Source organism: Heliangelus exortis, chromosome 2, assembly GCF_036169615.1.
Source record: "Heliangelus exortis chromosome 2, bHelExo1.hap1, whole genome shotgun sequence".
NCBI lineage: Eukaryota > Metazoa > Chordata > Aves > Apodiformes > Trochilidae > Heliangelus > Heliangelus exortis.
In genome coordinates this window covers 45951411-45974145 of record NC_092423.1, presented here as the reverse complement: position 1 = coordinate 45974145, position 22735 = coordinate 45951411, and the positions used below count along the sequence as shown (strand labels likewise).

The 22735-nt window shown below is 42.4% G+C and overlaps 1 protein-coding gene across 2 annotated transcripts; it reads left to right on the top strand.

Moving 5' to 3' along the window:
- Positions 1-9762: 9762 nt before the first annotated feature.
- On the top strand, positions 9763-15159 carry EIF1B (eukaryotic translation initiation factor 1B). Of its 2 annotated transcripts, XM_071735901.1 has the most exons (5): positions 9794-9829; positions 9936-10142; positions 12352-12515; positions 13196-13297; positions 13728-15159. In XM_071735901.1, the coding sequence occupies exons 2-5, from the start codon at positions 10112-10114 to the stop codon at positions 13770-13772; spliced, it is 342 nt and encodes a 113-aa protein (XP_071592002.1). In that variant the 5' UTR covers positions 9794-9829; positions 9936-10111; the 3' UTR covers positions 13773-15159. The 2 variants fall into 2 exon arrangements, with proteins under 2 accessions (XP_071592000.1, XP_071592002.1); XM_071735899.1 differs by having other exon boundaries at positions 9763-10142.
- The last annotated feature ends 7576 nt before the right edge of the window (positions 15160-22735 follow it).

Sequence of the window (22735 nt, the reverse complement as noted above, 5' to 3'; positions counted from 1 at the left end):
AATCTTTAAAACCCTATGATCTGTGGCTATGTACCCCCCTCCAAAGCAAATGTGAATGGCATGAATGTTTGAAAGCGGCATTGGAAATCCCCACAGGAGACCAAGCCCTGGCTGAATCCAGGGCCTGGGACCACAGCTCATTTCAGGGCTGAGCAGCCCAAAAGGTGCAAGGTTCTGCTGCAGACTCCTGTGGGTCATCTCCCTGCAGGGGTACAGCACTGCCTGAGGGTTCAACCACGGTGTCTCAGCACGGTTTCCTTCGCTGCAACAACTGGAAACAAGTTACTGAGCACAGCTGTGTACATTAATGTAGAAATCTTAAAGCCCAAAAGGAAAAAAAAAAAACCAAAAAAATTAAATCCAGCAGGACAAGTGCTGAAGCAGCTAGAGGGAGGCACTCACCTGTTTGCACCAAAGCTGCTCCTCAGGTAGCCGCTGCTCCAAGCAGAAGTAGGGCAGCTGCTGGGGGCTTGTGCCTTTTATATTGGAGGGAAGTGGGCTTGAAGAGGGAGGGGGAGTCAAGAGGTGAGCAAGGAGGACGTCAGCACTACTAGTGAGCAAAATTTAAATTTACAAAGGGAGGGGAAGAAGACTGTGGCTCTATCAGAAAGCCACTGGTCAGGGCAGGGAGCAGGAACTGAGGGCAGCACCAGGGGATTGAAGGGGGCGGGGGGGCTGGCAGGACACCTGGATGAGACCCCCTGGCCCACCAGGAGGACAGAGGAGGGGAGGGGGCTTCTGCCACATTCCCATGGATGGGGACACATGAGCAAGCCACAGCAACACTGGGTGCCACACTCTTCGTGCAGAAAAGCCTGGCTCTCTGTGCTGCCCAGCCAAGATGCCCTAAAGCACATGACTGCAGGGGAAAAACACTCATGGCTGGGGACAAGGTGTGGGGAGGAAGAGGAGAGGAGCCCTGGAAAGCTCTCAGGGCCAGCAAGCTGGAGTAGCCAGGCTATGTGCCCCTTCCCAGCCCTTGCTTCTGTTGCTGTCATTCCCCCTCTGCTTTTTGCTTGGAATATCACTTGACTGCAGCTCTGGTCCCATTAAGCCCCTAAAGCCATGGCTGGGGTCAGCTCATCCACGTGTAACTTTTAAGCCATCCTGCCCCACCCAAGTAGCTGATGAAATCAGTTGTGATTCAGTGCTTAAGCAGGTGCTTACCGGTTTTGAGGCAGACCTGAAACAGTTTTTCAACCAGTTTTTGCTTCATTTGCACAAGGCTTTTCTTTTTGAGCAGTATTGTATTTCTGCAATAGGCCTCTCTTCTGTGGGCTATTTTTAACACCCATCTCTTGACTAATGTGTCATCACAGTCTTGCTGTTACAGATCTTGATGCTTCAATATTGAAGACCACTTTTTTACCATGAAGATTTATAGAGAATCAGCAGTTGAAGAGCAGAAGGTGTTTGGCATCCTGCAGGGAGGCTGAGATGTGAAGCATTACTCGGCTGCCTGGGGACCACAGGAGCTCTTGCAGAGATCTTTGCAGGCACAGGTTTATGCTCCACTCCAGGTAAGACTGACTGCTTGAAGAAAAAATTTTTAAAGCTGTGCTTAGAATAGGGGGCTCTGAGGTCAGACATGACAATCTTAAAGTTCCCTTCTAACCAAAACATTTCTGTGATTCTATGAAATGCTGCAATCACATAAAGACAAAGTAGAATTCCAATAGCAAATCTGTTGTTCAGTTTTTCTATAAAGGTGTTTCCAACTGGAAAAGACTCAAAGTATAAATGACACTATCTCTCACTACAGCCACCTTCCAAAGAAGTCAGACCTATTTTCTTTTTTCCTAGGGACGATGTGTGGCATCGTTCTACAAGGAATTATGATTGAAATTTTGCCTTTCTCTGCCCTCAGTCAGTATCCAGATGACACCATCATTACTACTGAGGGAGGTAAGATCACAAAATGTAAGGATTGAACTAAATTTCTCCTTCATGTGTAATAGTTTTCTCTACGGGCAACAAAAATGGTAAAGAAACCTGAGAAATAATCTTCCAGTCTCCAATTTCCGCCTGGTAACAGGCATAAGAAGTGCTCCCCTCATCCAAGTTTTCAAGAGTTTACTCAGACTACTCAGGATTACGATTGCAAAATATGAAGAGCACTTCAAGTCCAGGATAGCACAAAAGGTCTTGCTGCAGCTAACACAATCAATAATGTATATACACACTTTTTTCAGCAGCCTCCTTATAGCATGTTCGTTTTGAGCCTTGCAAATGCTCCCTACCTAAAAATCAATCTGCATCCATGAATGAGGCAGTAGCTGTGCTTCTGCTGTACTAATTTTGTGTCTATGTCTGGAGAGGGTATCTTCTTCATAAGTACAGCCTTTCATGGTTGCATCATAGTTATTGTCCCCTTATTTTGACCAGAAAATATGGGTATTCTTTCTTGATCTCTAGTGGGCAATCGCTGGAGTGAGGGTTTTTTCTCTACAGAATTTGAAGGATCCTGCCTTGTTTTGCTGTTTTTTTAAGTGATCTTAGCATCTTAAAACAGAAGAAAAAAACATTTCCATCCCATTTACTCTTTCAAGTCTTGCTGGTACTGGAATGTAAGCCTTTCAATAGCACAGCTCATTTTCACTGAATGACACCTGCAGGGAAATTATCATATAAAACAAAAATATGCGATATCATGGTGTAAACATGGTTTGCTTATTGGTAAATGCTGTCTGCAAAATAATATGCCATAAAAATAATTATTAGGACAGCCAATATTTAAAATCTTCTGGTATGATCAGCTCTCTCCACACAGGGCTGAAGTTCATCTACTGCAGTACCTTGGTTTTGATGATGGTCAGCAAAGAACAACTAGAGAAGAGTCTATAAACAGGACAACATATTTTGACAATCCTCACAAAAATATTCTCTCAGACCTCTGAGATTTTTGGACCAGAGGCCAAATATATCTTTGTGATAGGAAGCCCTTAGTGGATTCCTTTTCCTTCACAGTTTCCTCTTGAGCCCACATAAATTCTCAGCAGCCATAAAATAATGCCAAGGACTTCGCAGCTCTCTCCTTGCTGCAAGAAGAATCACACCTGTGAGTCTCTTGTGGACATACCACTCATTAATTTCAGGTACTTATTTTTTCACTTTTACTGTCAGTCATTCTGCCTTCACAAAAGGCTACTATAAAATGTTCTAAGCAATGAAGACCAATGAGCTATGTGACAGTCTGTTTAAATGAGCTTCATCAGGCATTTTGCTTACCAAAGTAGTATTTTACTCCATTCTTATTGACTGGAAGTTATAATTTCTTTCCACCAAACCACGATTTAACTACCAGAGTGCTATATATAGTACTCAGAAGCTTCACAGAAATCATCCTGACTTCTCAGGGTCTGTTTAGGCAGCTGTGATTTTATTTTATTTTGTTATCACATTCATAACAGAACTTATGTTTTGGCTGAGGAAAACAAGGCGGCTCAGGCAGCACAGAAATATGAAAGCTGCTCAGACTTGGAAGGAATTATGAAAGAAGTGTCAGGGGGTCATGAAAATGTGAAATGGGAAGATCATTTGGAGGAACAGCTTGGTGAAGGGGCTGAGGTTTGCGTGTTAAAACCTTAATCCTTTTTCTGTGGCTGAGTGAGAGGCTGGGTATATGCTCTCTTCTTTGGGGATAACCCAAGGGAAGGTCTCAGGCCTCCATCACTTCCCTCCCCACATATGACCAAAGACCATGTAAAATTCCTGTGTGGGTTATGGGAACCAGGAGTGGGACTGAGCCTGCTGTTCTGGAGTGACCATGGAGACACCATGGAATTCAACTTCTTAGAAGGGCAGCAGATAGATACACAGGTGTGAAAGGCTGTGGGAAGGAAAACAACTTCTCAAGTCTATGGAGAGGTCAGATTCCTGGGCGGGATATTATGAGGATGACTTGTGGAAATGGAAAGGTATCCCCTGGAGGTCAGAGTGACCCAGAAGGATGAGGTCTAAGGAGCCCGGCACAGAGATTTATTCTTCGGGCAAACAACACCAAAGACCAACAGCAAACTACAGTTTTGATTTCAATTTCTGCCACCTAGTCTGTTCAAAGAAGTAATCTGAAACTTCTTTCTTGTGTATTTCTTTCATGGATAGGAGCCTTCCCCAAACAGAAGGTGAAAACCACCAAACCAAAGGTATTTGATCCAGCTGGATGGAAAAACGTAAAATACATTTTTTCCAGCCCACCACTCTCATTTTTTCACATACTAGCATGAGCAGTTTGCAAGTACCATGGTGTTGAACCTCTGCCCAAGTTTTGAATCTGCCCAGCTCTCTGTACTTGGATAGAGAATTACTTATGTGTGGGAAATGAAATAGACACTGACATTCTGGTTTTGCCTGTCCTTGAAAAAGAGGTAGTGATAACACTGACATTTGTGCTGTCTGGAGCTATAAATTCTTAGCTGGTATTAACTAGAAAACATATTATCAGTGACTGATAAGAGGTCCAGTTGCACTAACTGAATTTAGAGGATCAATGAGAAGTTGTATTTGAATATGTTCAGAAAGCTACATCAGTTGAGACAAGACTGTTAATTGCATGCAGCTTTTACAATGAAGCTGCTGTCTACCAGAATTCAGGTTCAGAGAGCCTTTGTTTTGGAGCTGTTTTTTCCATTGAGAAACAGGACCACCTAGTGGTTAACACAGAAATTATATTCTTGCTTTCAATCTTTGTTGAGCAAGGAATGAACCCCCACAGTTTTCATATGTATCTTGAAAAGTCACCATGTAATGAAGCTAAACCAAACTGCATATAACCCAGAATTTGATAAATTAGACTGGATATCCAGATATTTACCACCAGTGCAGATCCAGGTTTGCCCAGTTCTCCCAGTTAAAGCATCCTTACTGGAATAACTTGTCAGCAGCTTGGCAGCTGAGGACATCAGCCAGTCTCCCCAAGTCCCTCCAGTGCACACTCTGGTGGCTTTGCACCAGACTTATCATGGATGGAAAAATACAAGTCAGGCTTGGCATACCTTCAGCCACCTTCAAAACTATCCTGCTGGCAATGTAGACAAAGGGAAGATTTCTTCTCCAACTTTTGCTATTCTTTCTCCCTGCTAGAAAGCAACAAGTCTTCTGCCCAGCAGTTCGGGATCTTCTCAATGCTGCTGGAGATTGCTGGGAGAGTCACGTAGTGGGAGCAAGGAAGATTCCCAAAGGAAAAAAAAAAAAAAAAAAAAAAAGCTAGGGTAGGAATATTTGTGCCTGTCTCTCAAGTGTCCAGCACTTTGAGAGGACTGCATCAGTCCAGTCAGGAGTGAGGCGGTTGCATTGATGGAATACAGGGTAGAAATCAGTGGTGCTGTGTGCCATTTGCATATTTCATGCATAATCACTTTCTCAGACAACTCCAGCTGCTCTGAACACAGCATGCTTTGAGCAGTAATTGTCTGGGTTTTTAGACTGTTGCAGAGAACAGGTCAGCACGTAAGTCTGCCATTTTCTTATAAGGCAGACAGTAGGATCAGGTACAGGAGAACTGCCTATAGGAACAATCCTTAATTAAACTAACAGATGTTTTGGCTTTGTAAAAGCTCCAAATGAAAAAACCAAAAAACAACCAACCAAAACCAAACCCGAAAACCACAAACAAAACCAACAAACAAAGTATTAGGGAGCTGCATATGAAAATAATAGTAGTTTATATTAGAACCGTGTCCGTAGAAAATTAAAACCAATGTTGTTCATTCTGATTATTACAGAGGGGATTGTAGGACATCTGTCTTTCCATCTGTGCAAGCACAAGGCTGCTGTTACCTTCAGCTGCCTTCAGAGTTATAGATTAAAGCAGAGCTTTAACACCTACTATGCAAGCGACTTGTTTTTTTCCCTGACACAAGGCTTTTTCTTAGCATTCCCATTCCATGTCTGCAAGACAGCAATTTTCAGAAAGACCACATTTTCTCCCACTGGTCTGGGTTAATCTTTGCTTCTAAAGGTCAGTGAAGTACTTCTGAGGTACCAAATGAAGGTGCTGTTCTGCCCTAGGGTGACAGTTTTTACAGAGGTGTACTTCATGGATTCAGTATGTCATATTTTTCCTCTCTATGCCAGCAGGTCCCTGGTTTTATCACCTGTAGTTTATCCAGTCATAAGTAACCTCTAATGATTCACACACAGATGAACCGAAATATGGTAAATGGCAAGCAAGGGGATCTCTAATTACTATTCATAACCAGGTCTTGTAACTATTGCACTTAAATAGCTTGAAGCCATGCTCAAGATAATTAGAGATGATGTTCTTCTTTTCCAGCACAATAGTTGCCAGGTTATATATCAGTCATGGGAAGGCAAAAGTCTCATCCCCCATCCGTCACTTAAACTGTGATGCCTAATAGATATTAGCAAATGAGATTAATCCCAGCCTCAGATCTGAGGATTAGCTGTAGTCTGAAATTTAGCAGCAACACCACCTCTTGCTTCCACTTAGGTTTTTAACCTATTTTAATTCCTTCTACATTTTTTGTTTGCCATGCCTGTTTTGTTTTTTGTTTTTTTTTTTTGTGGGTTTTTTTGGTGGGTTTTTTTGTTGTTTTTTTTTTGTTGTTGTTTGTTTGTTTGTTTGTTTTTGTTTTGGTTTTTGTTTTGTTTTGGTTTTGGTTTTATTTTTTAAATTAACTTTATCCTGGCCCAAACCAGGACACCAAGAAAACGGTTAAGAGGGCTGTAAGGTAGATACTGTGGTAGTTCTGGTATATAAATGTAGCCAGGTCTCGTTATCAATGGAAGATTTATTGAGTTCCAAATTACCAGGTCTGTGGCTGCAGAGACAAGGAGGTGGTTCCATGGAGAATCTTGAGTGAGGAAGGATTTATTAATGCAGCAACATCATGAAGGCATAATTACATTCCAAGGGCTACTCAGTAATACACCACCATTTTAAGCAACACCGCAAGCTGATAAGCCCTGAGCTCATTTCCAGCTTTATAGAATCATAGAATCAGCTGGGTTGGAAGGGACCTCAGAGATCATCAAGTCCAACCCTTGATCCACTACCGCTGCAGTTACCAGGCCATGGCACTGAGTGCCACATCCAGTCTCTTTTTAAATATCTCCAGGGACAGAGAATCCACCACTTCCCTGGACAGCCCATTCCAGTGCTTTAACACCCTCTCCGTAAAGAAATTCTTTCTAATATCCAACCTAAAGCTGGAATATCCAACCTGGAAGCTTGCCCCACCTTCCTGCAGTTTGGTGTGTCTGGAAGCCCTTGTAACAGGTCATTTGCCATCAGTGGCTGCTCAAGAGGAACGGGAGAGACTCATGTAGGACAAAGAACCTCAGGACAGCTGTCAGGCAGGAAAACATCTCCAGCAGGATGCCACTTGCCTCCTCACAGTGACCAAAGTTTGGTGCAAGGCGCTGGCACAGGCTGCTTGTTTCAGACCTAAGTAATGGAAGTGACATGGAGACCTGGAGCTCCTTCCAAGGGGGACAGCAGAGGAAGAATTTTTAGCACTGACACAGCCCCACAGAGACCCCACATCAATGCACGTGGCCATTGTGGCAGGCTGCCAAGGGAGCAATAAGGGTGCTTTGCCACTGCCCTTGTGCATTGCTGCCCAGAGTGCATGCCAAGCTCTGCCAGTATAATTTGTTTCCATTCCCTCTGCAGCTGTCAAGAGTTGTACTTAAGAACTACTCATTGTGCTTTTCGTTTTAAGGGCAACAAAATCACATCTCAGCTTATAAAGGAGCTCTGGTGCTTGGAAAACACCAAATCTCATTTGTTTGTAAACTGTATGATGAATCCCACAGATGCTCGGTGAGCCCATAGGTCCAGGTTAACCCTGCAGTAAATTCTGCAAGTGCTAAACTATTTTAAATGCATAAGTATTCAATGTAAGTACAAGAATTGCCACTGTGAGCAGAGAACTTGCCTAAATTTGCAGACTCAGACTTAAGTTTTGTGTCAGAAAGATCCACTGTCCTTTCATCCACGGCCAGGCCTGTCCCCAGCCTCGGTTCTCTTCAGCTGTCCCAGCGCAACTCTTGCAGGATTATGCAAATGGAGCCCAGCTGAGGTGATAACCTTTATCTTAAAACTCAAAATAGTTTGCAGATCTGGATCACCACAATGCCACACTGACAGGTACTGGTCCAACCAAGGTAAAAAAAAATCTAATAGCTGAGAGGAAAAAAGGGATGACCTGACTGCTCGGAAAAAAAGTTTTATGGGATGACAATTGGAAAGCAAAAGATGAAAGAAAATTTTGCACAGAGATTTCGAGTTTGGAAAAATGCATCATAATGAAAAATTCCCCACATTAGTAGTAATTTAAGTTAAGTTATCTGATAATGATGCTAGAGACATTCTGGAGACATGCTTCTGAGGGCTTGCTCAACCTGCCCAGGTCTCAGTTTCTAGCTCTGTGACCTTAATCCACAGATATTGTTGAAATCATGGCATGCCTCTGCGACTGAAGCAGGCACCTCCAGCTCTGTAACTGGCATCTCCCTGTCCTCTCATTTCTCTCCCAATGATGCCTTTTGCAGCTGCTTGGTAAAGCATGAGACAACCCTTCCCTACAGCCCATATTGTGGAAGGCTTCATGGCATTGGTAGCAAAGGGCAAACAGTGGTTTTGTACTATGGCAAATGGCTTTGCTTTCAACAAGGGGAAAAAAAAAACAAAACAAACTTCCTTGCAAAGCAACAGGACCAGAGACTTTCTTGTGACATTCATAAAACCACTGCAGTGCTGATGCAGGCCCTGGATCATAGAAGAGAAATATCCTTTTGATTTAGGAGGACTGAAGCTTAATGTAAAAGCCAGAAAAAAAAAAAAGGGGGAGGGGAGGAATATAAGTTCTGGCAATTGTGCCAATGCAACTAGGTTATTATTGTACCTCTGCAGAGTCATTAATCACCTCCTGAGGACTCAGGCAAGATCTGTAACACAAGCACACTTTTTTAAAGCAAACCTTTACTACTGCAGGCTCCACATCACTTATCTAGTCCCCACACATAAATCATTAGCAGTCAGTGGGTGGCTGCCAAAGGGCAAGTCCCGTGGGGTGGTACCCAGGGTACCCAGCAGCTCCATCTCGCTGGCAGCACCCACCCAAAAGGAAGGACAAGGAAGTGAACCTTGGGGAAGACACAGGCGGCGTGTGGGGAGCTAACTGGCTCCCCCAGTGCATTCCTGTGTTGAGCAATATTTTGTTTCAGCAAAGTAGGCCTGAGGGTTTTGGGGTTTGTTTTCTGTTTCTCAACAGGGATGGAGAAGAGAGGAGCACTCTCCCACATTCTTGGGGAGTCAGCTCGCGATTCCAGTTAGCTTGGGAACACAGCCAGGGATACCAGTGTCAGGTATACCAGTGCCAGGGATACCAGGGCTGCCAATCCAAACCAAAGACAAGAGTTCAGGATGTCACCCCAACCCCGCCTGCATTGTCCCTGAGGGCTGGGACAGGCAGCCACGCCAGCCTGGGATACGCGGGGCTTCAGTGGCCCCGCCAGCACGGCTTTCAGAGTTCCTCCTGTGGCGAAGCGCCTCCTCCCGAGCTGGCGATTTCCAGCTGCCCTTTGCCGCCTCCGAGCCCGCACGGACCGGCGAATACCCACAGCCCTCCCCGAAGCAGCGCCCAGCCCCCGCCACCGGGCGCGGCCGCCACCGGGCGCGGTGCATTCTGGGCACTGTAGTCCTGGGGGCCGCAGGGACGCGGGCTCTCTGCGGCCGCCTGGCGGTGGGAGGACTCAGCTTCCCGTGAGGCAGCACGGGGGCGGTGGTGGTAGTCACATGCCTGGCGCGGCCCGGGCGAACCGCCATTTTAAGAGGGAAAAGGGCGGCTGCTGCCCGTTATCGGTAGAGTGGGGCGGTGTGCGGGGGGTGCGGGGCGGGGGGGAGGGGGTGCTTCTCTTTGCTTTTTCTCCTCCTTTTACTCTTGTCTCTCTTCCTCCCTCCCTCTCAGATTCGTTCCCCTCCCTCTGCTTTTGTTACCCCTCCCCTCGCTTCCTCCCCTCCCTCCCCACTCCCTCCCCTCCCCGCTCCCCGCCCCCGCCGGCACTGCGGAGCCGGAGACGTGACCCGAGCGGACCCAGCCGCGGCCTTTTTCCCCGCTGCTCCAGCCTCTCGCCGCCGAGTCGCATGTCATCTATCCAGAACCTCCAATCTTTCGGTAAGAGCCGCCGCAACCTGCCGGCCCCCTCTGCCGCAGGGACCCCCACAGACACCCTCTGGGCAGACCCACCCCGGGGCTACTCTTCCCGCCGCCATCCCTTCCTAGGCCCGCAGTCCGTGCTGCCGCCTCCGTCCCTCGGTATCGTCCTCCCCCTGCTTTCCTGAGGGCCCCCGGTGTCCCCAGCTCCTCCGCCGTGACATTGAAGCTGTTGCCGTCCCCGGCGCTGCTGGCGTCGTTCGGTAAAGGCGGCTGAGAGTGCTCGTCCTTGTCCTCCCGTGGCGCCGGCCCCGGGACGTGCCCTGTGTGTGCACCAGAGACACGGGGGAGGAGGAGGTTCGGCTCCTCCGCTCCCGTAGGAGACGCTGCCATGTCCCGTACAGCGCTGTGTGCCTGGATATCTAGTAGCACCCCAGAATGGGCTTTTCTGTCAATTCTCCGCTCCCGAAGTTGTAATCTTTGTGGGCTGAGGGAGTCTAGGGTTGGCGTCCCCTGCTAAGGAAGGGAATCATGTCCTCACCACCTCATTTCCAATGGCTTGTTGATTTGCAGCAAAGCTGCCTCATCTCACCCTTACCAATGTTCCAAAACCTAATACACGCCGATAATATCCGAAAGGATATTGTCTCTACAGATTGAGATGTACAGATGGTAGATCTTGCAATAGCAGGGAAGTTTGCTGGGCCATGGCTCTCCACCTTCTTTATCTGTAGGCAACATAAGTGAGCGAGTTTACACTTCATACAATAATGGTCTCGGTTTTGACTCTAATCGACATATTTAAGACATGGGAGAAGAGGATGTTCATCACGGTCTTGGGGCCCTTCTGCTTAGAAAGGTGCTGCCCAAAGGATTTGTTTGATTTAATACAGTGTTTAACACCTACAGCGCTGGTTTATCTCCACCCTAAAATCCTGAGCTCTGCCAAGCGATTTTCTTGTTCCTTCTCACCGTCTAAAATTTTCTGTTAGTGTTTTCCCCCGCTTAGCGTTCGCTGTGGGTCACAGCGAAATTCAGAATGTTGGGTTTTTTTGATGCCTTTAAGTACAAATTAAGTCAGTGAAGCTTCCCAGTGCCTTCTTTCTTGCGATGCTCATCCTCATGATGTGTTCAGTGTCTTTAATACTCTTGATATTCTGTTTCTACAAACCTTAGTTTTTAGTAGCTGAACTACTTCAGTTGCTATTTATGTTGGAGTTTTACTCTTTTGGGCATTTGTTTTAAGTGGGTAGTGAAACTTGATCAGTGTTTTCAGGGTTGAGTTTTGGATAGAGGTTTGGGAAACTAGTTTCCACAGCTGTTGAATTTACACTTCCTGAATAACAGACTCTTCAGTATGATTCCGATTAGTATCCAAAAAATACTTGTGGTTCATTTAATAAAATTTCAAGATTTATTTGAAGTGACAGATCAGGAAACTTGGAGGGCTGTTTGATTTCTTGGTAAAGTGTTAAATATGCTTTTGTGGAGATCAGACACAAGAAGTATTAGCCATAAAACCTCCTCCTTCCCAAATGACTTCCTGTTTCACCTGTGCTAAATAAATTGAAGCTTGGGAGAATTAGGGAGCTGATCTTCCTGTAGTTAAAGCCTAAGTTATTTTTGTTACAATTCTTGCCTAAAACTACTGACTGGCAGAGGGGTCCTAGTTTATAGACAGCCTCTTACATTTGTTAGTGTCTGTTGTCGTGTTTATTTTATATTAGTAAGCTTTAAAACACTGGTAATGTGTTAGTTGCCACAGTATAATACTGTAAAGGAATGTCTACAAGAGGTTTTTTTGTGTTTTCATTACTTACCAGTAATTTCTGACCTCTGTATTTCACTGAAGATGCATGTGGGTGTCTAAAACTTGTGTGTACTTAATATTCTCTCAGAACCTGCTTTTCAGGTTCAGAACTTCAGGATTTAGAGTTTGCAAGAAATAGTGAATAAATTCATACTGTAGCTCAAAATTGCTTATATCCAAGAAGGTGTTCAAGAAACTGGATGCAAGATAATTGCGTGTAGTTAGTAGGCTAGTTGGACTTAATACTGCTGTAAAAGAAAAAAAAAATACTCTGATTCTGACAGTGTATTTTTAAACAAGGAGAAAACAGCAAGATTACCCCCTAAATAAAGCTCTTTGTGAAGTGAAAAAGTTATTTGTTTTGCTTTTGAGGTTGGGTGTTTTCCTTTGTGAGAATGACATGGATCTTTCCTCCTGCAGACCCCTTTGCTGATGCAACAAAGGGTGACGACTTACTCCCAGCAGGGACTGAGGATTACATCCACATAAGGATCCAGCAACGAAACGGAAGAAAGACGCTGACAACCGTTCAAGGAATTGCAGATGACTATGACAAGAAGAAACTTGTGAAAGCTTTCAAAAAGGTGAAGTTGCTGATTTGATAATAAACATATAAAGGAGTGTATTTTTAACACGAGGTAGCAGAATATTTTATTTTGTTCTTGCCAGTGCATGTTACTTTCTTGTTTAGCTTGATCTATTTCCCTGCCTTTCTCAAAACTCCTGTCAGTGTCTAGTGACACTGGGTTTTTTTAAAAAAAATGATTTTTTTTTTTTTCTGTAAATACATGAAATATATTCAGAATGTTTCATTAAAATTTCACAGATACCTGGCTTTGTTGGTGGGAAGAATAAAATTAAAGTAGAACTGTTTCTGCATTCCTGCTTCTGTTATAGTAGAGTTGCTATTGAAAACAGAGATATTGAGTTTCACCAGGATGAAAATATTTATTTTAAAATAGCCTGGAGCTGAAAGGCTGTATCTTATGACTTAGTTTTCCTTTCTTGTAATGTCTGTTGGCCTGCTCCTTTCTCACAGTGGCTAATCCTGTCTTTGCCTGAATTTACCATCAGCAGCTTACTTTGTGTCTGTATGTATCAGCAGATACATTTGCTCTCTAAACAACTGTAAAATAGATCTAGTCTTTGCCTTGCTTGGTATCACTATTTAGTAAGCAGCTTCTGTTACCAAAATCTTTTGAAAAAACTGAATAAGCAAAATCACAATGATCAGATGTCTTACAATATGACTGTTTCTCTCTAGAAATTTGCTTGTAATGGTACTGTCATTGAACATCCCGAATACGGTGAAGTTATCCAGCTTCAAGGTGACCAGAGGAAGAACATTTGCCAATTCCTCTTAGAGGTGAGGGACTGCAGATAAATATCTAAACCTTTCTGGAAGCAACAAACTGACAGGTGGCACTAATGTTAATTAACCAGTTAATGATGTCAGCTGTAGTTCCTTTGTGTTTTCAGACAAAAAGGAAAATTACACTTGTAGAATGAGAGTAAAGCTCCAGTAACACTCAAAGCAATGTAGAATGCATTTCCTTTGCCACAACATAGCACTTGTCCTCTGGCACTAAAACTTGAGCTCTTCACTTTTAAAATCAAGTGTTTGATTGCAAACCATAATTTTGAGACTGAAAACAAGGAGAGTGCAGCTATCCATTAGGTTTCTGATGCAAATCATGGTTTAGAGATGTTAGTCAAAGAAGAAATGATACACAGACTACAGAGCAAGTGAGGTGTCTGGTAGGACATTTTATTGAAATGTTACTTTTCTCTTCTAGATTGGCATTGTCAAGGAAGAACAACTGAAAGTTCATGGTTTCTAAAATTCCTGTGCTCTCATGAAGAATCCTGCAGTATTTGGTCTTACCTAGCCTGACTCTTCTGTGAAAAATGAATCTTTGCATTGAATGGACTTCCCTTTTACCTGAACGTTTAAAATTTGATTCACATTTGTGTGACTGTGTGAAATATGTGGTGTGTAGACTAGAAACACATAAGAAAACTTCAGTAAGGTGGTAATGAAGACACTTGTAAACTTAAAACACATTTCCAATGGAAATGTTTTAGCAATGATTGTTCAGTTTACTACTTTCCACCTGACTTAAATGTGTGGGTTGTATTGAAACAGTGTGTGTTGTTGCTTAGAAATAAAAGTTCATTCATATATTTTCTGGGATATCTGAAATGCTTTAGCTTAAGTTTTAAACTAGCACAGCAGCCTTACTTAAAAAATGGCTAAAATGTTTCGTGGCAAGTGTAGCTCAGTGCTCATTGAATAAACTGCAAAATCTACATGATGATTAATCAGTAGATGAGCTAATTAATCACTACATTAGCTTCGTGTGACCTTACCCTGTAGCTGTAAGACTAGAGCTTTAAAGTGTTCTGTGTAGGTGTATCTTAGTAGCAGCATGATAAGACAAATTGTTTGCTGAGCAAGTAACTGGATCTTTACAATTTACTGCAGTGAATATGAAGTATTAGTGTTAAGCATAGCAGGACTAAAATAAGCTGAAGTCCTTAAAGCTGCTGTTACTGAGAACATGTTAAACATCTGAATGTTGCATAGTACTCCCAAATAATCTGAAGGAAGCATGTGGGGTTTTTTTCTCTCTTCCGTCTCTGAGTGAGGGTGAAAGATACTGAGTTGGCTTCTGCCATGACTCTGCATTTAACATTGGCGAGCAGAGAGCTTTAGTTAGCTGCTGGTGTTAGCTGTGGAAGTAAGGAAAGGCAAAGGCTCTATGCTAACCTTTTCTTCTGGTGTGAAAGGTTTTGCTGTGATTAACAGTTAATATGGAGGGGTTTGTAGTGGAGTTTGGGTGTTGCTACAGAAAGCTGGTTTAGTCTACTTTCTGAGCAGGCAATTGATTTCACTCTGATCTGAAGTTACAATAGGTTTCTTCCACTATGCTTTTTTATCTAGTTTTAGTTACCTGTAGGCTTTTAAGGCTTTTTATTCTGCTTTTAAGGTGTATCTCTTTACAGAATGAAATTACTTTGTTTCAAAGGAATGTGCAGATCCTGTCTTCCTTGGGAGATAGAAGTGGAAACCTTCTCTGAAGCAATTCAAAACTTGCAGAGCTGGGAAACCATAAGAACAATGGGAAAAGTTTTAAGAAAACTTCTTGTAATATGTATTCTCTGGAAAGGAAGAAAGAGACATTTGTTGCTAACATTTATTAATAAAGCTTATTAATAAAAAAAGAACTGATGGCTACCTATGTAAACATGAAGAGTAGGCAAAACTATATTACTGACACCTGTGCCTTCTTTATTTCCTAGTCAAAAATTTCTGAATTCAGATGTTAAGCTTTATGGCCCTAAAAATAATTAGGGGAGCATTCTTTGTCTAGTCTAGACAATTCCACCTGTAAGAAACCAACATCCAGTCTCCATCTCCACAAATTCTGCCTTGTGTTACAAATCTTAACTGTTCTAGAAAATGATACTCCAGAAGATTGCATACTTTTAAGGTATAATGTGTTGAGGAGGACATAAAGGCTGCTGCAAAACACAAAATACCAGTATGCAGAATGAAAGTCTTAAATCTTATGCAAATCTTGCACATTAAAAGAATAAAATAATTGTATCCAAGTTCACCTAGTCATGATCAATAGATGCTAGAGTAATTAATCTGCTGGGGGTAGGTAGCACTTAGTGATTTATTTGTTTTTTTTTAATTTTATCCAATGGTAGGAAAACTGACATCCTCTTTTAAAGCTTGTTCTCCTGCCCAAGAAAAAAACAGGTACTATCTATTTTGTTTGTATTTCACGAGTATTTCTAGTGGGTTTTTGAAGTGAAGATTTAAGAAATTATTAGCAAGTCTCATGAGTTACTGAGTCAGTCTTCATTTCAGATGCCATTCCATTAACTTCTACTGTGTGAGTCATTTCTCCATAGTCATTCAGTTTGGAACAAAAAAGAAAATAATTTGTTTTATTCCTCCTCATTTAAAAGTCCCTTGTGGTAGAAGGAACCTTACAATTGATAGGGGTCTTGCTTTTTATGCTCTAGTGGAGCTGCCTGTGTTTTGACCTTCAAAGGGCAAACTTACGAGGGATTAAGAAGTAACACATTTGAAGTTTAAATAAATGAGATTTGTTGTGGCAACAAGCAATTTAATCTTTCTGGAAGGAAGGCAGAAATTTTTGTCCTTGAAACTAGCACCTCCCAAATGTTGGTAGCAGTTCTTATTTGTAGAAGATGAGATAGTAATACAGGTCTGTAACCTGTCTACTTCATCTTGTGTGATTTTGCACACCTTTGGCCTTCACCTGTGGTCTGCTCAACCTGATTGTGTTGTTTCAGTGAAGAGCACACCTGTGGGCAGATCAACAATACCTCAAGTGGAAGAACCTTTGAAAAGAATAGTGCCTAGGCTGTGTGTGAATACTATTCACGGGGTCAGTGGCTTTGCATGAACCTTGCTTCCTTCACAATGTTCTTGCAAAAAAAAAAATACAAGCATTTTTTTCTGTTGAGCATTTTTGGAAAGGGAAGGGAACCCCAGCAAAAAACAAACAAACAAAAAACAAGACCCACACCTTAACTTAGATTCACAGGGACTGCAAGACCTCTGTAACTTTCTTTTTTCTGTTGCTCTGTCTTTAAAAATTCTGATTAAACTTGAGAGTTTGGCATTGAAGGTTCTAAGTATATCTAAAGGCATTATAAAATTTTAAATTGTGAGGAGTTGTTGAAGCTTAAGTTTTAAATATTTGAAAAATAGTGAAGCAGAGCTCTATATTTTTGTCCTGTTCTGTCTATAACTAGTATACAGTTGCTCTAGAGATGCATGCAGACAAATGTACCTTGAGTTTCAGTCAGTAATTACCTTTCACTTAATCCTTTTGGAATGCTCTAGTATACATGATCCATTTATTACACCCTTGCATAGAGTGCTCACTAGTTCCTTTTGGTGTATAGCTGGTTAAAGAAAATGGGGGAATCCGTTTTATACATTGCTTTGGGACACAGTAGGGGTTACTGTAAGTTTTGGTGTGTTCAGTGTTGATGGGTGTCACTGAGTGTTCCTCTAGTGTGCTGCTGACACTGGGAAATGGAAGTGGTCTTAGTTGTGTATTTAAACATAAAGAACTGCCTTCCTCCTAAGACTCTCCATACACCTATACTTACATCCCAACATTTAATTGGGAATGCATCCCACGGGTGCAGTAGCATGAAAATTGCTTTCCAGTAAATGCTTGAGGTGCATAAGAGGAAGATGACTTAGTTGATTCATGTTTACTGTACTGATGTTTCATGCCTACTGTTTCCTGTTTACCTTAAAAAAAAAAAAAATCTCCAAAGAGGATTTGTGCTTGGCGTGCTTTTTTAATGTTTGCTACCTGCCTGTGATTGATCTCTATGAACAAATCTTAACATGTATTGAAGTATTGCTAGAGAGTGAAAACAGCAAAGTCTTTTGAAATAAAAATGTAACAATGTTATTTTATGTATGTTTTCTGAAATACTGAGTTTTTTGCTCTTAAGGAGGATTTCTTTTTTTTTTTTTTTTGTGGAAGATAGAATTAGTGTAATCCAATAGTGACGTATGTGATCCTCTCGTAGTCAGCTTTGGCTTCTTCAAGAAATAATATATTTCCACTTTTAAATTTCTACCATAATCTGTACTAACCAACTTAAAAATACTGTGACTTGTACTGGGATAGCAAAGCTTTAAACCAAGATGATAGTATTGACTTGAGGTCTAAAACTTTGGGTAGAAGAGATTATCTGATTTCTTGAATGAATAAAATGCTCAGTGTTTTAAGATCAAGCCAGTAACATGTTTAAGTTTGGTCTTGGCTATTTTAGAATGCTTGCTCTGTGAAAGGTGACAGCACATTCCTGCAATTAATTTGGGGTCTGATTAAAAGTACTTGTGTCTTTAATAAATGTGTTTTTCCATTTTAAGCCATCTTTGCTATGATTTTGCAGCAAAAAAAAAATCCCTGTGATCCAGACTCAATTCTCCAAGTTATGAGCAGCTGAGTTCTTCAGATGTGGTTACAAGTAGATGGGTCATTCCTCTCAAAGGATTAAGCTGTCAGCTGTGTTCGTGGTCCCTCTCCCAGTTAGAGGAGGGAAAGAAGTGGTGTTCCTACAGCATGGACAGACAAGCCTGGGGTATCATGGGCCAGCTAACTCCATGGAAGAAGTGGTGCTGAAGTTGCTTTAATAGCCTGTCCCACAAATGAGCTAAAAGGTTGCTTGTTTAGGTAGACCCAGAAAATAACAAATGTTTTAATGTGTAAATGGAGAGTAGTTCTGGAGTAAGAAAGGTGAAAAATGGTCTATTCCCTAGAGTCCTGTTGTAGAGGAAACAGCCTCTAGCTGTTCTCCAACAAATGATACTCATGAAATGCGGTACTTACTGATGAATGATGGGGCTACAACTCAGTAAATACCACAACAGACATTGGTAGTATCAGCACATCTGTACACAGTAACATTGCTAAAAGAGTTGGCCCTGGAAGCTCATATTGTATCTGATTCTGTCAGTATTTGAGTTACACCTCAAATTCAAAGCCTAGTTATGGATTAGAACTTGAAGATCCAGAACAAAGCCACTGTCCAGGTTCCTTTTGTAAATACTAACTTGTGAATTAATCCATGCATAGTTCAAGAGAGAATTCTGAATGAAAAAGGTCATTATAAGGAATATTAAAAAGAAATAGTATTTTCCTTAATTTCCTTTACGTAACATTTTGTAGTGGTGTGGAGAAACTTTCTGATTGTCCAGTATTGATTTCACTTCATACAAAATATTATAAACAGTGCTGTGCTTTAAAGTAGCTGGGTCTGGAGTCCTTGCCCATCGCTGCCTCACTTGCCTTGCATTCTAAGCTGTGCTTAGAGAGGTATCAAGAGGAGGGACATGTCTGGGGATCATCATATTGTTTCATTTGTCCTTTTATTTACTCAAAATAAATTCTGGTATTGGCTTAAGTCAGTCTGAATCCAGGTGGTTCTGCAGGAACCCTGTGGAAGATAAAGGTTTCTGTAGAGGATGAGAGTGAAGGAGGTGTCTGCATCTGCCCTCCAAGTAGGGCAGTGCTGAGCCCTTCAGGTTGCCTGTGCTTGAAGCCAGTCTGAACACAGCAGTATCTGCTGCCTTGTGGTTTGATCTGCACAGAAGCAGCTGTGCAATTTCTAGGTCTTGGCTGATTCTCATGGCAGTTCAGCCTGATACACAGCTGGGTCTAGCAATAAATGCAACATAACAAAGCACTCTGGTCGTGGGACATGATCTAATCACACAGAAATGGGTTATCTACTGTAGGCCTGTCACTACAGTCCTTTAATTCCTTTTTGTCTGATAAAAGTTCTTGAAATCTTTAAGGCCACCACTCAGAAGATAAAAAGTGAACATCTGAGGACACAATTTTATAAAGGAAAGCCAAAGCACCCTGTTGCTAGCAGCTGAATATTGCTGGATAAGTCTATAGGCCAAAGGAATGCAAATAAAATATGCTTAAAATGGTAATAACCCCTTCTATTGCTGTCTTAAGGCTCTACAAGCTGTTACGTAAAGGAAGATGATGTGTTACTTCGTAAATTTTGTGTCTAGGCTGTATTTGTAGCTCTGTTTACTCAGTGCACCCCCTCTCTCCAGTCACCTAAATTGGAGGAGATTATTTTTAACCCTCTCATATTTTTCTGGCATCTTACTAGTTGTCTGTGATTCCTGGCTACTAACATTGTTAAGGTATGTTATCAGGAGGAAGGCATTATGGATGCTTTAAAAGCAAAGCTGAGATGAAACTCCCTCTAGGCTGCAGGGAGACTTGATTGCTCTCTGCAATTACCTGCAAGGAGGTGTGGACCTAGGACTTGACGACATGGTTTGGCTGGTTTGATGGTTGGACTTGGTGATCTTACAGGTCCTTTCCAGATTCTAGTCCATGATTCTGCAAAACAATCAAATAGGAGATGATGTGCAAATCCTCCAAGTGCTTGATTTAGTTGTTTCATTTCTGCAAAGCAGCTGTTGAAGCCTCTCTTACATTACCTTTCCCGTCCAGAAGAGTTATTGCCGTGTTTATTTCAGTGCCCTAAATCAGCTCCAAAGCAGTGTTTTCTCCCAGCTCCCCCATGCAGAAGGCACAGCACGGGTTGTGTGAGCTTTTGGAATGCCAGCTGCCACTGATGCTGCCCTCCTGAGTGCTGGGAATGGGTGACGCTGTCCCGGGATGAGCTGCTGGCTCAGGCTGCTGAGCAGTGCTGCTGCTTGATGGGAACACCAGAGGTGGCAAAAACAGGCACAAAGATTTGGCTTGATATTTCTACCTCCTGCAGTGTTTTAGTGGTATGGCAAAGTGGCTGCTGGGAACAAAGGGATGGACTTTTTCCATCCTGTTTCCATTCCAGTTTCTTCACAGGGATGTATCAAGAGAAGTTGCTATGAAGTTAAATGAATTGGACCAACCATATCAGCAGCATCACACCTTGTAGTGCTGGTACTGCCAAAGCATCCACTGACTTTTATTTTTCAAAAGTTTAATTGACATTTAGTTTTGGACAGATTTCTTCATATTTGTTCACTGAAAACTGGGTCTCAGCTGGCACAGCTCCTCATAATTGGGCTGAAAGATCTTGAAAAACTACCAGCTTGTCTCTGCCCCCAACTTCTTCACACCAATATTCCATGTGAGCAGATTTAAATACTTTAGTTTTGGACAAATAAGCCCCTGGTTCATGTATAACAGCTTTTCATAGTATCTTCTCCTGAGAAAATGCTCCATTGTTTCCTTCTGCTATCACAGACATAGCATTTTGGGGGCTTCTCCAAAGGTTCAGTCATTCATTAGCACAGGGTTCTGTTCTCACAAGCTGTGAAGAATTTGGAGGTCTCAATTTACAGGGGGACTTTACAGGGCAGATATAGATTGTGTGGTCACACAGAGTCTCTTTTAAAAGAGCTAGCCTATATGCTTCCACATCTTTGATGTCATGGGTTACACGGGCCCAGGCTGCATTTTGTATCTAATGGCTGTCCCTGGCTTTGCTCTGGAGGAAGCCTGCTTGCTGCTCCAGTAAAGACATGAAGGCACAGTAGGAGAACTTGCTGCTGTTTTGGCTTTGTCCCTGCAGGAACAAGCTGCAACCCTGGACTCAAGTCTGACACCAAGCCAATATTTTAGATGTCACCTGCATCTGTCAGCTGTGTCCTGCCCTGCAGGTAAGAGCTCAAGATCAGGGTCCCTATCATTGTCCTATGGCAGGTGAAACACCAAGCATGGTGACACTCCTATTTATGGCCAGAGAACTCGTGTGAAAATATAAGGAGTACAGTAATGGGTAAATAATAGATAAATACAGGTGCATGAGGCAAATTGCTACTTCTTTTGACCCCGAAGTGTTTTCTGTCCTCATGATGACATTTTCCCTTTTCAAATGCTTTGGTTTTAGTAATGAAATCAAGACAAAGGTTTTGCCTGCTTTCATTGTGCCAGAGTGAAAAGTTATGTTGAACAGTGCCACATCTCTTATCATTTTATTAAATTAATAGTAACGCACCTGAGCTGAGGAATGAGCTTTTGGGAGTATGATACATCAGTCCTGAAAAACGTGTGAGATGCTTTTCCTTTGATCTTCTTCGTAATTTTCCCTTCAGCCACTGCCTTATTAGAGGTCTATTGGGTTGTGTCCATTGTGTGATTGAAGTTTTATAAATGCTTACCAGATTACAACAAAAGATTTTAAAAAGTACAAATTCTGCCGTGAGAAACATTTTTTTATAAGTTTCTTGGGGGGAGAGTGGGTTTTTGTTGTTTTTTTTTTTTTTTTAAGCAATTAAGTAATCAGTCTCTATCAAAGAAGCCAGTTTTTATCAGCTTGAAACACATTTTAAACAATGCAAGTATAAATGGCCAGCTTGCTATTTCCAGTCTGTATCCCTAGATGTCACTGGAAGACAGTACGTGCTGAAAATAGTGACTGTAGCCAGGGAAAACTACTTTAAAGCTTAGGTAAGGGAATGCAGAGGGGAAAATGTGGTAAAATTTCCAAATTCTTGCAGTCACCACCCGTGTGAATCTCTACCCCAAGTTTCCTTTGCCTGAGAGGGAGAGAATCTGAAATCTGTCCCTGGATGTACCCCTTCCCTACCAGGGCTGCACATCACCACCAACCCATAGCTCAGTTCATACTTAACCGCAGAGCCATGTAAGGAAGTCTCAGAGCATCACTTTAGACAGAAGAAAAAAGTTATACTAGGAGAAGGTGGAGACAACAGCTATGGCCTCCTAACATGAAAGTCAGCTAGTGGCAAGGTGCCAGGGACAGGCAGATCTGCCTGTGCCCATCTCCACAGTTTGCACCAGCTAGAGCTGCCCTTCTTCGGACAGCGAGAAGAGTCTGTTCTGGGAGGTGAATCAGCAGGGAATTATTTGCTTTTGAGGGTTAAGGAGTCACTTCTTGTCCACCTACAGGCTCAGAGAAGTGCTGGTCTTAGGTCTGCTGGACTATTCCTCCATTCCTCTTTTAAGACTGTAAGGGTTGGAAGCAGCCCATTAGAGATGAGCTCCTCAAACCTTCACACTCTTCAGATTTTGGTGGGTATTTTGTTCATAAAAGGAGGCTGAAACACACTTTTAACATCTATGGGATCAAAACTATAACTGCCTTTTGTTTAAACTGTTTTAGAAGAGGAAAATGCTCTAATGTGGCGACTAACTGTTGGAAAGTACTCTCAGGACTTTTACTAAGAAAGGAGGAAAGTTGTTGCCTTGTGAACTTTCAGGAAGCCCATTGTTTCCTGAGTGGAAATTATACA